Genomic DNA, 16770 nt, shown 5'->3' with positions numbered 1-16770 from the left:
TCAATGTATACGGCCAGTGCTAGTTAGTAGTTCTAGTTGCTCCTTTTGGGCTTGTTTTCCTAGACCGGTTTGCTTGTTTCTCTTGCGAAATCTGGCAACATTGAGCATGGGTTCATTCATGATGGGGGGAGGAAGAGAAGAGAAGAGAATACACAATCAGTGGTTTGGTGGAAGAGAAGAAGTAGGCTACTCAGGTATCTTTACTAAGATGTAACAATACCGCCATGTACATGTAGAAACACACTATGTGAAAGCCCTACATTCAAAATGTGAGTAAAAGTATAGGCCTACACGCATTGCGTATCAAAATATAGCCTATTTGCAGTATAGTAGACTATTATTAGGTAGACTACTCATGTGAGTAATTTCGGTAGTCATTACTATAGCTATCATTGTTATATGGCTGACTGTGCTCTGTGTTGTAATGTCAGTTTTTGTGAAATAATAGGCCTATCTGCCTCTTGGCCTGTTCTGTTCATTCTTGAATAAGAGTCTTCCGCCTTTTTTAACTGGTTAAATAAAGGTTATAAAAGGGTGACAACATGTGGGCCATGAATTTCCCCCAAACTATGTCTGAGGAATATATCAATAACATGTTTCAGCAACATGGCCTCCCCATTTCACGACCATGGGGCCATGTGGGCCGCATGCAGTGTTGGAAAAAGTACTCAAATGTTTTACTTAAGTAAAAGTATCAATACTGCAATGTAGAAGTACTCTGTTACAAGTGAAAGTCTGGTGTTCAAAATGTACTTGAGTAATAGTACAAAAGTATTGGTATAAAAATGTACTTAAAGTATCAAAAGTAAAAGTACTCATTCAAAATGTCCCATTTCAAGTTTTCAAATGTTAACAAATCTTTTGAAAATACAAGCTCACAATGCGTCGCAACGCATTGTGAGCTTGTAGATCGGCTATTTTCATGTAATGGAGTAGAAGTAAAAGTATTGACAAATGGAAACACTCCAGTAAAGTATAAATACCTCAAGATTGTACTTATAAGTACAGTACTTGAGTAAATGTACTTAGTTACTTTACACCACTGCTCGCACATGGGTCGTGACTCGGCCCATGGCGATATTTCCTTATCGCGATGCTGATAAAGAAAACGTTTTGGTGGTGGAAAAAGTTTTTACTTTACTAAAACTTAATAAAACTTACTTTACTAACTTAGTAAAAGTACCAATACTGCAATGTAGAAATACAGCTGTTACAAGTAAAAGTCCGGAATTCAAAATTGACTTGAAATTGAAAAGTGCAAAAGTATTGTATTGGTATCAAAAGTACCAAAAGTAGAAAGTACTCATTATGCAGAATGTCCCATTTGGCCATTTCACAGGTTTTCAAGCGTATAAAATGTACAAAAATCTTTTGGAAATAGCAGATCTATGCGCTCACAATGTGTAGCATTGTGAGGCATTCAGCTTTAATAGGCTATTTTCAAATGCTTTAGAAATGCCTTAATCACCACTTTAATTGTGCAGCTGGTAAAGGTGGGGCTGATTTGAATGCAGCTGGATAGATTAACCTATAATATTATATCATAATTTATCTTAATGTAGACCTATGTAAAAGTAACTATAAGCTGTCAAATAATTGTAGCTGAGTAAAAAGTAGCTACAATATTTGCCTCTAAGATGATAATAGTGGAGTAAAAGGATCAAAAGTGGAAACACTCAAGTAATGTAAAAGTACCATGAATTTGCTGGGAAGTACACTCTTTGTTATGACTATATATTGTATTATGTAACCATCATAAACCAAGATAATGTCAAAATCACTAATCAAAGAGACATGCCTGGACACTAGGTGTCTCTCTTTGCTCATGCTCACGTATACCAACAGCTTACTTTGTTCTTGTGCTCTCGATGGTGAAGTTTATGAATGGACTTGTTTAAGGGCCTATTAAGGTTGTATGCCATTCAGTATTTGACTATGGTCATTAAGGTCAAATGAGTGTGTGTGTGTGTGTGTGTGTGTGTGTGTGTGTGTGTGTGTGTGTGTGTGTGTGTGTGTGTGTGTGTGTGTGTGTGTGTGTGTGTGTGTGTGTGTGTGTGTGTGTGTGTGTGTGTGTGTGTTTTTGTGTCAAAGTGGTCATTAACGTCAAATGAATGTGTGTGTGTGTGTGTGTGTGTGTGTGGGGCCTCTATGTGCCCCCAAAACCAATGTCTTATGGAAGTTTGTCATGCAAGACTGTTGTCTGCGTGAAAGACTGAACATCAGGCTGCTTACAAACAGTTGGTGATTTGTGCAATAATCTCTCAAGACAGATTCTGCTAACAGCTGAGTCTGTCAGCACCACTGCCTTAAACTGTTACTGTTAGTAGGAGTAAACACGGACAGAAGTACTCGGGAGGAAGTGGACTAAGAAAGGGGAGGAACCAAACCGATTTCCTGTTTCTACACAAAAAAGGAGGTGGTGCCTCCAGAGGCAAAACAAAGTGGGAAAACATTTCCCCCCCTTTTTTTTTTAACCGAACGGGCTCCCAGATTGTTTCTGCAATAACGTGGAACTCCCAAACCATGTGTGGGTTTTTTTGTGTGTTCTTTCAGTGGTTCCCTGTTCAAGTAATAGAGAGAGGGGGGGTATTCTATTTGAGAACCTCCTTTTAGTGGGGGTCCAGTGTTGTGTCTAGTGATTGGCCCAGTGTGTTTGTAGCTACAGCCCCGAAAAGTATTTCCTGATTGGATGCTGTGAGCAGTATGGGTCACACTGGTGGAAGTCCACACACAAGCATGGTCATTCACTTGCTGTGAACAGAGCCCGGTTTTCACCACCAGTTCCTCACATGTTGGAGGAGACATCCTGAAGGCAGGCCAGGGCTGCAGTAACTCAGGGCTAGCCATGGCCAAGTCCTTGTTATTACTTCATTTTGCATGTCTTTCATTTGCATTTCTTCGTGTACATGGTAAGTTTTCAGTGGTTTCTTAGTGTACATAACGTTACACAGTAAAATCTTGAGCGTCAATTTAACTCTGAGACTGTACAAATGTAACCAAATGGACCCCTGTGGGTCCATTTGGTTTCATTTGTACAGTCTCAGAGTGTACAATTTGAACACTGAGGATATTATGGCTACTTGTTCATGCAACAGGCTGCATTGAAACTAGAATTATGATGTGGCTGTGAGCGTTCAGTTCAAACTTTTCACATGTGATTTAAAAGTTTCCCTCCGGATTTTGTGAAGATTTCTGAACTTGTGTTTCCATGTAGTAAGTGATTGCTTTCAGGTGGAACCTCATCTTTGTGATTCCAGTTGTGCCGGTGAGTGAGAGCTGCATGATTATTACACTATTGCATGTTTTGTGACAATGAGAAATGTCACTGGAAATGTCAAATGTCATGCAAATTACATTTGATTTAAGCCTCCTTAAATATAGTATAAGTACATCGTCTCTGTCGGGTGGACACCTCATATGTCCGTAAGTGTTACTTTTCAGGATTCAAATTCAAAAACAGCAAAAGTAGCAGATCTACAAGTTCAAAACGTTATGAGCTTGTGGATCTGCTACTTTTGATGCTTTTGTGTGACGCTGTAGTATGATCAAGTAGGGCATGCGTTTTTTGAAAAAAACACAAACAGTTAGAACATGGGGATAGGAGGTACATTACGATTTACAGCGTGCGCATTTTCTCTGATTGTTCTCGACATCCATTCACGTCCATAGGGTTACCTTACCCTGAGCTCTCCTATCAGAGAGGGGTGAGATATACATACAGGTACAGCAGTACAATAGCCACGACTCTTCAAGGCTCTAACTCTGGTCGCAATGGACTGGCTCTGGACTGTGTGATTGACATCGACGTGATCTCCAAGTGTCATTTAATAATGCAGGTCAGTGTTTTGAGCAAAATTGTTCAGAACTCGGGTAAAACATGAAACGATTGTTTTATGGGTAACTTTGTTGTGAATACGAAATGTACAAAATGTGATGAGCTTGTGTGTTTACTCTCTAGATTAGGAATCCCCAGATAAAGCGTCTCTCCCCCCAGAAGGAACATTCAGTGCAGCGCTTGAAGAGTTTGAGGTAATGCTGTGTTATTATAAATCATATATATATATATATAGTTTCTGTCTGACAAACCTGTCCAAAACTGTTATTTTTCAGGAAATAGAAAAAATAACCTGTGTTCCAATGGATCCAATGTAGTTATTATTTAGTCACAAGCTCTTGTTAATACTTTACATTGGTTAAATATTAATAAAACGCCCACACACACTTAACCACTTTTACTTTCACAAAAATCAAGAATTGCGACGCATTGTAAGCTTGTAGATCTGCTATTCTTGCTACCTTTGTGTGACACAGTAGTACGACGAAGTAGGGCATTCATTTAAGAAAAAAGAATGAAAGTTGAAATATGGAGATATGTGGTTTCTGCCCGATAGCAATAATATACTATAAGTATGTTTGTGTGTGTATTTTCTTTATTCTCTATCCCTTCAGTGTTGTGCATGCTGTTGTCTGTTCCAGGCCTTGTCCTGTGTTTTATGTGTAAGCACAAAGCATTTTGAAACGCTATCAACCGTTTGTCCTATGAATGTGATACTCTGTTTCGGACAACTTCCCCACGGTCTGGGGTCTTGTCTTGACGGGGGTCGGGGGGGTCATCGGGTGTTTTTGTTTCCCAGGGAGGCGCTGGAGAGGACGCGCCTCAAGTTCTCCCTGCAGGGGGGAAAGGTCACGGCCCTTTGTCCACAGGAGGGGGAGCAGGTGTGGGCCCTCAACGTCAAGAGGGCAGTACTGAGCATGCTCCAGACGTCCCACACGTCTGCCCAACAGGAAGTAACAGAAGAGGTGAGGGAGGGTGGCTGCGGGGGAATGACTCATAGTTGAATAATCAATAAATTGATCAGTTTGGTCCAGTCCAGTGGTCTCCAACATTTCTGGTTTGGGAGCCGCCTTTCTTATACATCTGACAAGAGCTGAGAGCCCCCCACATGTAATAATGTCATGTGTGTGCACGGCACGCACACACTACTTCTCATATGACAAATGGCAAAACGCGTCGCATTGTGACGCATTTGTGGGCTTGTAGATCGGCTATTTTTGCTATCTTTAAACCTTTTTGAAATATTTTGAAAAACGTTGACATTTTTTGACAATATAGCATCTGCCCAAAAGAGGGACGTCTAGTTTGAAAGTGGATGAACAACAAATGACAAATTCCTATGACTATTTGTCAACTAAAAATGTCTTTAGTCGAGGACAGCCCTATCATTCTGATGAAAGTGTAAAACTAAAGACCATAAGTATCATCTAAAAAAAAACTCAGTTGAGGCAGAGAGCCATGGGAGAGGAGTGGGTCTGTAGTACATACCTCTAGCACTCCAATCTCTTCGGCGGTTTAAGATAAGATAGATGCCCCCCCGCATCATGCAGTGTGTGCACGGGGTAAATAGCTCACGCTGTCTCTCTTCCTCCTCAGACTGATGTGTACGGGACCTGCATGAGCAGGTACGAGAGGCGAGGACCCCTGCTGTTGAAGACACGGGACCTCAAACAATGTCAACAGCGCAGACTGGATGACTTCTGGCCCCATTCTACGCTTCTTACTGAAGACGCTGTGAGCACAACCACCCTTTTCTTTTTCTTTTATAAAACAATGTAAGTTAGAATACCGATTCCGTCAACTATACAGGAAAATGACCGTACGGCTTAATCATTCAACCATGAACCCTAGTGTTCCTATTCTTGGAGGATCAACAGGCGAAAATAAAAAATCAGACACGTTGTGAGCTTGCAGATTGGCTATTTTTGGCTAATGTTCCACACAGCATAGGGATGCTAGCTTTAAAGTGGTTAATCTAATCTACAATAGTGTAGATAATGTACAAGCTCACAACACATTGCTGCTGTCAATTCTATTATATTTGTTATGAACGCGTTATGACAGGATCCTGGCTGTCTCTGTTGTGCCCAGACAGTGGAGTCAAAGATCCAGTGTGCTCAGCGCCATGGGACTGCAGTCATGGAGGAGGTCAACTGTACAGAAGCTGTCTCCATCGTAACGCTGTCCGGGGCAACGGGAGTGATGAAGACACAAACAGTGTCTTCGCTGGTCCTGCTCAGAGCTCAGACAGGGACGCCTCCAGGACTAGGTCAGTGCTAGTGCAAGGCATGGCCAGACTAATATCACTGCGTAGATATTACTCTGGAATCTCTGCGTGGAACCTGCATTTCCAAGGGGCGAATTCCCCCAAAAATGCCTCTGGTGATAAAACCGCCCCATATTTGCATACTGGGCCCTGATTGGTGCCCCACAATGTCGGGGGCAGGGAAATTGCAGAGGGCCATTCATTTTTTTGCACTGGCAGATTCGTCTGGTTTCCAGACAAACCTGGCTGACCTGGCTAGGTCAGTGCACTGATGGTGTGTGCCTTACCTGGCATGAGGAACTCTAATATTGTTGCTGTCGGGCAGAAACCTCTTATCTCCATATTAAAACCTTTTGCGTCATTTCGAGCTTGTAGATCTGTATACTTTTGCTATTTTTGCATTTGAATCCTGAAAAGTAACAGTTTTGGACATACTGTATGAGGTTTCCACCCTACAGAGACAATATCTAATTTATACTTCATCATATGACCGCTCACCAAAACGATCAGATTTTCAACCAAATTGTGGGTTGAAAATCGGTCAGCGTGACAAGGTAGCACAGTAGAAAGTAATACATTAGGCTATAGGCTATGATGAATTATAATTTAGTTAGAGTGGCTAGTTTTATGTTATGCCATATAGCCATCACATCTGCTTTGTTTAGTCTCTCTACTCTTCCCTTGAGACATAGATCCCGGTGTCCGGTAGGATATCTACTGGTTGAAGGTCAATAAAGTTATCTGAAACAGACAGGCCGGTGGATTGCACACTAGATGCTCCGCCATCTTTATTGTGGTTCGAACATCATTGCATGTAATCATTGCTCTCTGTCAGGAGAGAGATAGCAGACATAAAACATATGGATTGTAGCTTTAAAACCGTTCATTCCCCACAGTATGTAGTGCCGTATCCAACCAATGAATCATTAAAACCACAGCCATGTTGTTGCACTTTACACTGTAAAGTATACAGTATTATCTTAAATGCCCATTCCAGTGCTGGAGTACCATCCAGTGGTGTTTTGGAGTGTTTGACGTTAAAGCTGCAATCCGTACGTTTCGTGACAAGGGTTTCCCACCTCGGAGACCATCGCTCATTCAGAAGCAATTTCCGATTGACCATGCAGGGGAGATATTGCGCGTATGAGCTTCAGGCAGTACTCCGTGTCAACCAGTAGGTCTCCTACCCGACACTAGGGTCTAAATTCCTCAATAACCTGTAAGCTGATTGTATGACATTCTGCATAGTAGTGTATATTTGTCTCTTTTCTTAAATGTCATCATGATTTGAGTGCGTGGGGAGTGCATCTCATTTTAAATAAGCCATTGTGCTTTTATGAGCGATCCAGTTTAGAGGACCTTGTATTGTAAATTGTACTTCCATGTACTGTTTCCATGTCTTTCTAAATAAAGTGTTCAATCAATCAATCAATCAATCAATCAATGGAAGAGTAGAGAGACCACCTCCAACCACTGCAGATATACTAGTGATATTGTATTAACATACTCTACCAGGCATACAGTGTGGTTAAAGATATCCTTTTATTCATTAACATAAGTTCCATATTGCAGCTGTAATGTCTCTTCCTTTCCTTGCGGTGTCAGATTCTCTAGGTCCAGGTAAAGCCACAGGCCTGCAGTTTGAGGAGGACGGAAGCACAGGGCCCGTCAGAGGCAGGGGGTCCACGCCTCAGCAGGCTGGCCAAACAGTCCGGATGTTATGTGGTCTCAGCTCAGACCAGCAGCAGGTAGGAAGACTCAATCCTTTTACATTGTAAATCATCAAGTCTTTGATAAAGTTACATTACAAGGTTGTCAGAATGGGGTAGCAGCCTGGGTGTGCCACAATTGGAAAGGAGAAAATGAAAAAACATTTTTTTTAAATATATAATAAAAATCATGAAAATATTGAAAACCTTTAATTTAAACTCAAATTCAGTTCATTAAATTATTATGCTGGTTTGTTAAAAAAAAAGAAGAAAATAGCCAATCTACAAGCTCACAACGTGTCGCATCGTGACGTGCTGTGAGTTTGTAGATCGGATATTTTCTCCATCTTCCTTAAAAAAAAATCGCAATGGGGCGGCACTACAACTTGGGGGGTCCCCCAAGCCGACTATAAGATTAAGATGTCAGACATCAAACGAATAACAAACCTTTGAGTTTCTCATGCCTATAGGAGCTATATAGGCTAAACACACCCACAGTGTTAGAAGGGCTTTCTTTAAGTAGTCCGTCTCCTGCCAGACAGACGTTGGCCTGTGTGTGTTTGTATGTTGCAGTTTCACTTCCCTTGTGGCCTCGCTGTGTCCGAGCCAACGCTTTTAATTCCTCCCTCACACAGGAGTTTAGTCAAACCCAATCTGGCAAACATCATTAAAGTCTGTTTATTTAGGGGAAGTGTGAAAGGGCCCAATCTGGCAACCCCTCAAACCCAGAACCCCCTACTGGGGGTAGGGCCTACTCCCTTTGATCGCTTAAAGCCTGATTTGTACCTCGTCATACGACGGTGTTGTACAGAGAAGTATAAATTAAGGCCAACGGTCTATAGGCCGAATCCTGATCCTGACGACTGTCTCTCGCCATCTCTCTCTCCCCATTTCTTGTCAATTTACTGTATACTATCAATAAAGGCAGAAAAAGCCAAAACAATATCTAGAAAAAAAAGAAGTATAAATTAAGAACTCCAAAGAAGCTTTGGAGTTCAGATGATTGATGGGCTGAATGACTCTGTTCACAGATGTATGTTGAGTTGTTTGGTTCACATGCTTTCTATTTGGCAGACAGTTTGATTGATTGAACAGAGAGATGCTGTCTTGATGTCTGCATTTGGATATTATTATGATCCATGCCTGTATGTGTCTGATCTGTTCACAGACGTCACAACAGTTTCTTCATCTAGCCTTCCAGCTGAGAGATCTGTCCCTTTCCCAGCTCAACGCTCTGTGGCAAGAGGCCTCTTTTAAGTGTCGCAATGACTGGTCAGTGTTCTCTCTCTCTCTCTCTCTCTCTCTCTCTCTCTCTCTCTCTCTCTCTCTCTCTCTCTCTCTCTCTCTCTCTCTCTCTCTCTCTCTAAGCCTCAAACTCACAACACGTCACAAATGTGACGCGTTATGAGCTTGTATATCTCTGCCGTCGGGCAGAAACCAGCTATCTCCAAAATGTTGTATGTTTTCGTTTTATATATATATCTCTATCCATCCTAAGTGGAACTGCTTCGACTGTTTCTCCACTGTGTCACACCATAAATGATTTACCTTGCACTGGGCTGGGCTAAATGCATTAAATGCTACTTGTTCGTAGATGCTTGTTTATGGGTTGTAATGAGAAAAGTACACAGCCTCTGGCCAAGTCTCTGCACAAAGAGCGGTCTGTATGTGGGACAGTGGCCAACTTCATTTCAAATTCCTCTGTGACACACACATGACCTATATGATGAGGCCAGATGAAGATAGTGTCCTCTCCCCAGTCCTCAGACTCGCTGTATGTCAGTAACACTGCTACTCACTAAACCACACCTGTCTGTATGTGTATCTGTACTGCCATGACAGCTGAATCTCCCCAGTAGGATTAATAAATCTCTATCTTTCTGACTGCAATGGAGCCAAGTATATGTGAAACCATTTGTCTTTTACACATAAAGGCATGCCATTAATGTAACAAACCATATCACCACATTAGGAATCTATAATTGCCGTTGCAATATCACATCCCAGTATTCCCTGTTAACCACTTACTGTAATGTAAGCCCTATTTTATACTCGAAGAAATATTTGGGAAAATAGCCAATCTGCAAGCTCACAACACATTGCGTCGCAAAACATTGTGAGCTTGTAGATTGGCTATTTAAGCTATTTCTGAAAGTTTTTGAACATTTTTGGAAAATGTTTGCAGTGAAGTGGTTAATGCCTCTATATCTCACCGTCTTTTGTGGAGACAGGCAGCCTCTGTTGGATGCACTACCAGCCTGCGGTTCAGAGAACTGCATCCTACTGCTGTGTGATCTGATCCAGAACAGGGACATAGAACCGGACCAGGCCCATTCCTACCTCACCACCTTTGCCCTGATCCCCCATCCGTCTCCTCGGATCATCGACTCCATCAACGTAAGGATGATCGTTGATTCCTTGCTATTTCATATCTCCATTTTGTGTCGAAAACAGAAAAATAAAAGTAAACGGCAAATGCTGGATCCTTCAAATCTCAAACTTTGTTTAAAACAATAATGTATTAATGCTGTTGAAACATATAAGATGAAAGCCCGACTTTATTTGTCGTACAACTAAGTATAAATCTATTAGAAGTGGTCTGAGTTAACTGATGAGCTCAGAAAAGCTTCTGAGAGAAAAAAGTCATGATAGTCATTCCTCTGTTGGTTGTATACAGTTAGAGAAATTCCTACATGTACAATGTGTTTTCTGCATAGTTTGCCATTGTGTGCATATTCTGTATTTTGCCACCCTAAAAGACTGCTTCAGAATATCTATCAGTGATATACTTTAGCACGAGGCTTCCCAAACTTTTCAGGCAGCGACCCCCCAGAGGAATCGTAAGGCATTGTAGCCATTACATCTAGTTTGACTTGGTTCCACAGATAAATATTGTGAAAATAGCCAAATTACAAGGTTGTAGATCGACTATGTTCACAATGTTTGCCTCTTTCTTTTGTAATATTTGACAATTTGATATTAAAACGGAAAATGTGCAGATACCCTGTATACACATGTTGGTTTGTTTACTGTTTAGTGAGCAAACAATGTTGCACATCAAGCTAATAATCGTGGGGACCCCCAAAATAATTTGGGGACCCCCCAGTTTTGGAACCAATGCGTTTTGATAACATTTTCCAGCTGTGAGAAAGTATGTATAACTTAATGTATTTGCAAAATATGAATGCATGTCTATATTTTAGGCTTTGTTGGAGATCCCAGAGGTGCGGTCCAAGGCTCTGCTGGCCGGCTCCTCGCTGGTCTACCAGCTGTGTCGCGGGTCTGAGTCCCCCTGCGGTCACCTCCCTCAGGTGCAGGCCTTCACGCGAGCGCTGGAGGACATCCTGAGTGAAGGCTGTGAGGGACAGGATCCAACGAGGGTGTCAGAGGTACAGTACAGTAGGTTACAGATCAAATATCGTCATGTTGTTGGTTTCGATGAATTGAATACACAGGACCTTAATGGAAACAAGCCCTGAAGGCTTATCTGGGTTATCCTTTTAACATTCTTTTGTATAAATCTGTTTTTTTGCAAACTGTTAATAAAGTATTCAATCAATCAAATCAAAGCGACAATCTGGGAACCCATTTGTTTTTGCCTGTAGGGGCACCCGCTCCTTTTTTATGTAGAGAAACAGGAACTCGGTTTGGCTCCTCCCCTTTCTTAACCCACTTCCGCCCGGGTGCTTCTGTGTTTATTCCTACTAACAACAACATTACATGTTTAGGGCAGTGGTGCTGACCGATTCTGCTATTACCGTCTTGAGAGATTAGGTTAGCGATGATGGTAATCGTTTTGATTAGGTTAGCGATGATGGCAATCGTTTTCTGAGCTCAGCTGTACAAAGTGTTGATGATGATTACATTGCATTACATTACAGTCATTTATCAGACGCTTTTATCCAAAGCGACTTACAATAAGTGCATTCAACATAGGTAGGGAACGAAACTACTAATCACCAGAAGTCTTAAGTGCATTTTTTGCAACAAGCAACCAATTTTCTGCAAACAAGCAACCAAGAGTATACCTAGCGCTAAGGTAAAACGAGAGTTATGCATATAACTAAGGTTCTACGAATTCCGGATGACCGCCAGAGGCAGTGTTTTCAACACCTGGATATTCATCGCGCGCTCGCGCATAGGTCGAATATTAATACCAACAAAGTCACTCGTGACCTGTGTGCGCGCACGCTACCTATATAGGTACGGTGCACACAGCGTTCATCCTCTTGAAATCTTTTCGTCGAGAATGAGATTCCGAGTGACAGTCAACTCTGGCGGTCATCCGGAATTCGTAGAACCTTAGTTATATGCATAACTCTCGTTCTACTTCATTCCTTCTGACCGCCAGAGGCAGTGTTTTCAACACCTGGATGACTAATACCAACATAGTCACGAGGAACCTGCCCTTACCTGACCATCAGTTGCAGGTTGAAGAGGCCGACAGCACCGCCATCGCCACGGGATGAGGGGCGGCCACGTTCACCCTATAGAAGCGGGCAAACGTGCAGGAGGAAGCCCACGCTGCTGCAGCACATATGTCAGCCAGTGGGACACCCCTCAATGCAGCCCAGGAGGTGGACACGCTCCTGGTCGAATGACATCTCACAGGAGGAACAGGCAAACCCTTGCGTTCGTAGGCCTGCAGAATGGCATCAACAATCCAGTGAGAAAGTCGTTGTTTGGACAGAGCACACCCTTTCCTGTGCCCTCCATAACAGAGAAACAGTGCGTCCGACTTCCGAAACACAGAAGTCACGTCCACATACTGCCTCAGGGCCCGGATGGGGCACAGCAACCCACCATCAGGATGCGATCCCTCCGTTCCTGGCTGTGGGGCATAAGCCGTCAATCCGACAGGCTGGTTGATATGGAAGGCTGACAGCCTTTTAGGAAGAAAGGAGGGGTTGGGCCACATAGTAACCCCCGACCCATCCGAAGCCCACCTCAAACAGTCCCTAGCGACAGACAGGGCCTGGAGTTCTCCCACTCGCTTGGCAGATGTAATGGCGAGGAGGAAGGCGGTTTTAACCGACAGCCACCTGAGATCAGCCCGCTCCAGCGGCTCGAACGGCGGAGAACACAGTGCTTCTAGGACCGTAGGCAAGTCCCACGAGGGCACCCGAGTGACATGCGGGGGGTGCAATCTCAGAGCCCCCTTCAGATAGCGACTCACCAAAGGATGAGATCCCACAGTACGACCGTCCACCAGCCCATGCTGAGCCGAAATGGCGGCAACATACACCCTCATTGTAGAGGCTGAGAGCCCCTTATCCAGCAAAGTCTGTAGATAGCGGAGCAGCATTGGTACCGAGCACATGACTGGATCCGCCTGTTGGCCCTCACACCAACTACGGAACAATTTCCATCGGTTAGAGTACAGCGCTCTAGTGGAGGGTGCACGAGCGTTAAGCAAGGTATGGACAACCGCCTGGTCGCAGGAGTTCATCAGTGAACCCGGCCTCTCAGGGGCCAAACATGAAGCTGGAGCCGATCTGGCTGGTGATGCCAAATGCGGCCCCCTACTTGCGACAGGAGATCCGGCCTCGATGGGAGAGGCCAAGGTGCTCCGTTGAGAAGCCGTCGGATCATGGGAAACCATATCCTCCCCGGCCAGTATGGAGCCACCAGCAGCACCGTGTGACCGCATGTGGCGATTCTGTGAAGTGTCAGCCCGAGCAGTGGAATTGGAGGGAATGCGTACAAGAGGCAGTCTAGGGGCCATGGGTAGGCTAATGCGTCCTGCCCCAATGGACTGGTTGGATCCGACAGGGAGAACCACAGTCGACAGTGTGTTGATGTGCTCGAAGCAAACAGATCCACTTCTGCTCTCCCGTACCTCTCCCAGATCTCCTGGACCACTGAGGGGTCCAATCTCCACTCGCCTGGAGGAGGACTCTGGCGAGAAAGCATATCTGCAGCCTGGTTGTGAACACCTGGCAGATGTACTGCCCTGAGACTGGCAAGGCGAGGAAAAGCCCACTGAAGAAGTCTCTGAGCCTCCTGCAGAGACTGCCTGGACCTGACACCTCCCTGATGGTTCACATGGTAGACCGTTGACGTATTGTCTGATCGGACAAGGACATGTTTCCCTTCCAAGGCTGGAAGGAAATGTTTGAGGGCTAAGTACACTGCGCGGAGCTCCAGTGCATTTATATGTAGTCCCTGCTGAGCGGCCCAGGTTCCTCTGACTGTCCTGTGATTCCACACAGCCCCCCAGCCTGAGAGAGATGCATCCGTCACCACTATCTCCCGGCGAGAGGGTAGTGAGCCCATGGCGACGCCCCGGCACAGACTCGCCCTCCTTCTCCAGGGTTCTAGCAGCCCACGGCACTGGCTGGAGTTCCTCACCAGCCTCTTCTGGTGCCTCTTGGGGTCGAGGCCTAAGCCGTTGACCAACAGCTGCAGGGGGCGCAACGAAAGGAGTCCCAGGGGCACAATTGCGGATGCCGCAATCAATGTGCCCAGCAAACGAAGGAGCAGGCCGTATGTCAGCCTTGTACTCCCCCGTACACGAGCAACAAGGCCCACAATATCCTCCACTCTCCGCGGGGAGGGGCAGGCCCGCATTGAAACTGAGTTGAGGGCGATGCCGATGAACACAGTGGTTTGACTGGGAGCCAGAGAGCTCTTGGCGAGATTCACCGTGAGCCCTAGCTGAGCGGCATGGGCCAGAAGGGTGGACGTATCGCTGAGTGCCTGCTCTTGGTTCGAAGCACATACCAGCCAATCGTCTAAATACGGGAGGATCCGCATGCCTCTGGCTTGCAGCGGAGCAAGCGCCGCCGCTACGCATCTGGTGAAGATCCGGGGGGCGAGAGAGAGCCCGAATGGGAGCACCCGGAACTGATAAGCCCGCTCCTTGAAAGCAAAGCGGAGAAACTGTCTGTGGTGTGGTGCTATTGGCACATGAAAATAAGCATCTTTCAGGTCGATGCTTGTGAACCAATCGTTTTCTGACACAGCCTGGAGAACATCCACTGTGCGCAGCATTCGGAAACGAAAAACCTTCAGGTACTGATTCAACTGCCTGAGGTCGAGGATCGGCCGAAGGCTGCCGTCCTTCTTCGGAATAAGGAAATAAATGGAGTAGAACCCTCTTAGCTGAGCTGAACCAGGTACATACTCTATGGCTCTCTTCTCTAGGAGCTCTGAAATCTCCCGGCTGAGGGCTTGAGACCTCAGCGGGTCGTCGACCACCGTCATTCGTACCCCTGTGAAACTTGGGGGCCGACGTCTGAATTGAATCCTGTAACCCTTGGACAGCGTTGTCACCACCCAAGGGTCTGAAGTCAAGGCTTCCCAGCGGCTGAGATGTTGCGGGGTGAACCGGCTGGGGCCCGGGTCGGGAGAGTCACCTCCGACCCCCCTGGTCCTGAAATGGTTTAGAGGATCGGCTGGCAGGGGCCCCACGCCTAGGAGCCCTGCCTGTGGGCGGCCGGAATGAAGGCTGTTGGGGGCCCTGTTCGGGTTGGCCCTGCCTCGGAAAGGGACGTCTGGCTCCCGAGGAGCTCTGGCCCCTGGCTGCAGGGTACGGAGTACCCGTGCGTCTATGCTGAGGTGGCGGTGCTGGGCGTAAGTCCGCAAACTGGCGCCTGGACTTGTTCGCTTGAACACTGCGCTCCAAGGCCTCCTGAGCTGCGGGCCCAAACATCTGGCCCGGAATGACAGGCAGTGTGCGGAGTGTCCTCCTGCACCCTTCCGACAATGGGGCCTGGGCGAGCCACACCTGGCGCCGGGCCAAAGTCAGGGTGGACATCAGTCTGCCAAGTTCCCTCGTCATATAAGCGAAAGCGTGGAGTGAGGCCTCACTCAGGCTCTGTGACGGGGCATTACCCCCCGCCGTGCGGAGGGACTGGTCTAGGGCAAGTATAAGGTGGGAAAGAGAATTTCCGATACGCGCCGCCCGGGCTGCTATATCGTAGCTCCTAGTGAGGTAGTCATCGGTGACCCTGCATTGTGCTCGTGGACAACGAGCATCTGGTCTGAGGGCCTCATCTGGGGACAGTATTAAGGATGCAATGGCAGGGTCCATAGCCGGCACGTGGTCTAACCCATGTTCCCCCGCTTTGTCCATGGCCGCCAAGGTCCTGCAGTCTCGTGACAGGTGGAGACCGGCCTTGGCCCTGGGATCCGACCAACATCGCTGAAGCTCCTTGATGAAGTCCTCAGACGGTGGCACACTGAAAGAGGATTGCTGAGCGTGCCTGAAGAAGGCATTAGGAGGGGGGGCCTCCCCAGGGGGGGCATCCAGCCCAAGCTGTGACAAGGCCAACTGAATGGCCTCCCTAGCTGCATTGAACCCAGGCCCATGAGCGTCTGCTCCAGACCCCTGAGAGCCTGCCACTGAGTGGGTGGGGGACCCACCCTCTTCTTCTAGGTCCTCATGCCCTGCCGTTCCGGACGCAAACTGGGAGTCCGAGGCTGCAATAGACATCGCATCGTCCTCATGTTGATCAGCAACATTGACAGTATCATGGTCATAGTCCCCATCTCCGCTCTGGAGTGGAGACGCCGGGGCCACAGCATCAGTGCGGGGAGCCACAGGCTGCAGGTTGAGAAGAAGAGCCTTAATTTGAGCAAACTCAGAGGTCAATGTGTCCACTTTGCGAGACAACGGATCCTCCCTACGTCTCTTCTCGGCGCCTGAGGCCTCAGTACATAGGCGCTGGCGCTTAGAACTACCCCTTACAGGGCTCAATACCGGCATTCCTGAGGGAGGCACCTGGGTGTCCTCCTCAGCCATAGCCAACCTTTCTTCCCTCTCAGTGAAAGACATGGTACCGCAATTAGTGCAAGCGTCCTCTGTCAAGGCTTGCCTCAGGCGCCCAATGCCAAGACAGTGTGGGCATAGGTCATGGCCATCCTCTGATCCCAGAACAGCCGAGCACGTGTTACAGATGGCGTACATTGCCAGCGCCAAGCAGCAGCGGAGGCTAACGGTATAATAATAACAGTGG

At 46.2% G+C, this 16770-nt stretch overlaps 1 protein-coding gene across 1 annotated transcript in view; it reads left to right on the top strand.

The window, feature by feature from the left end:
* Positions 1–106: 106 nt before the first annotated feature.
* LOC311044973 (uncharacterized protein) overlaps positions 107–16770 on the top strand; it is a gene marked incomplete at both ends in the record, with an annotated part of 61637 nt that continues 44973 nt past the window's right edge. The window contains 10 exons of the mRNA XM_084056781.1: positions 107–194; positions 3670–3836; positions 3959–4029; positions 4635–4800; positions 5432–5569; positions 5927–6104; positions 7707–7849; positions 8979–9082; positions 10042–10207; positions 11014–11199. Coding sequence (XP_083912907.1) covers positions 107–194; positions 3670–3836; positions 3959–4029; positions 4635–4800; positions 5432–5569; positions 5927–6104; positions 7707–7849; positions 8979–9082; positions 10042–10207; positions 11014–11199 — 1407 coding nt within the window. The remainder of the gene's footprint in view (positions 195–3669; positions 3837–3958; positions 4030–4634; positions 4801–5431; positions 5570–5926; positions 6105–7706; positions 7850–8978; positions 9083–10041; positions 10208–11013; positions 11200–16770) is intronic.

The sequence above is a fragment of the Gymnoscopelus microlampas genome, assembly GCF_963454915.1.
Source record: "Gymnoscopelus microlampas genome assembly, chromosome: 5".
NCBI lineage: Eukaryota > Metazoa > Chordata > Actinopteri > Myctophiformes > Myctophidae > Gymnoscopelus > Gymnoscopelus microlampas.
This window is presented reverse-complemented; position numbering and strand designations above follow the sequence as displayed.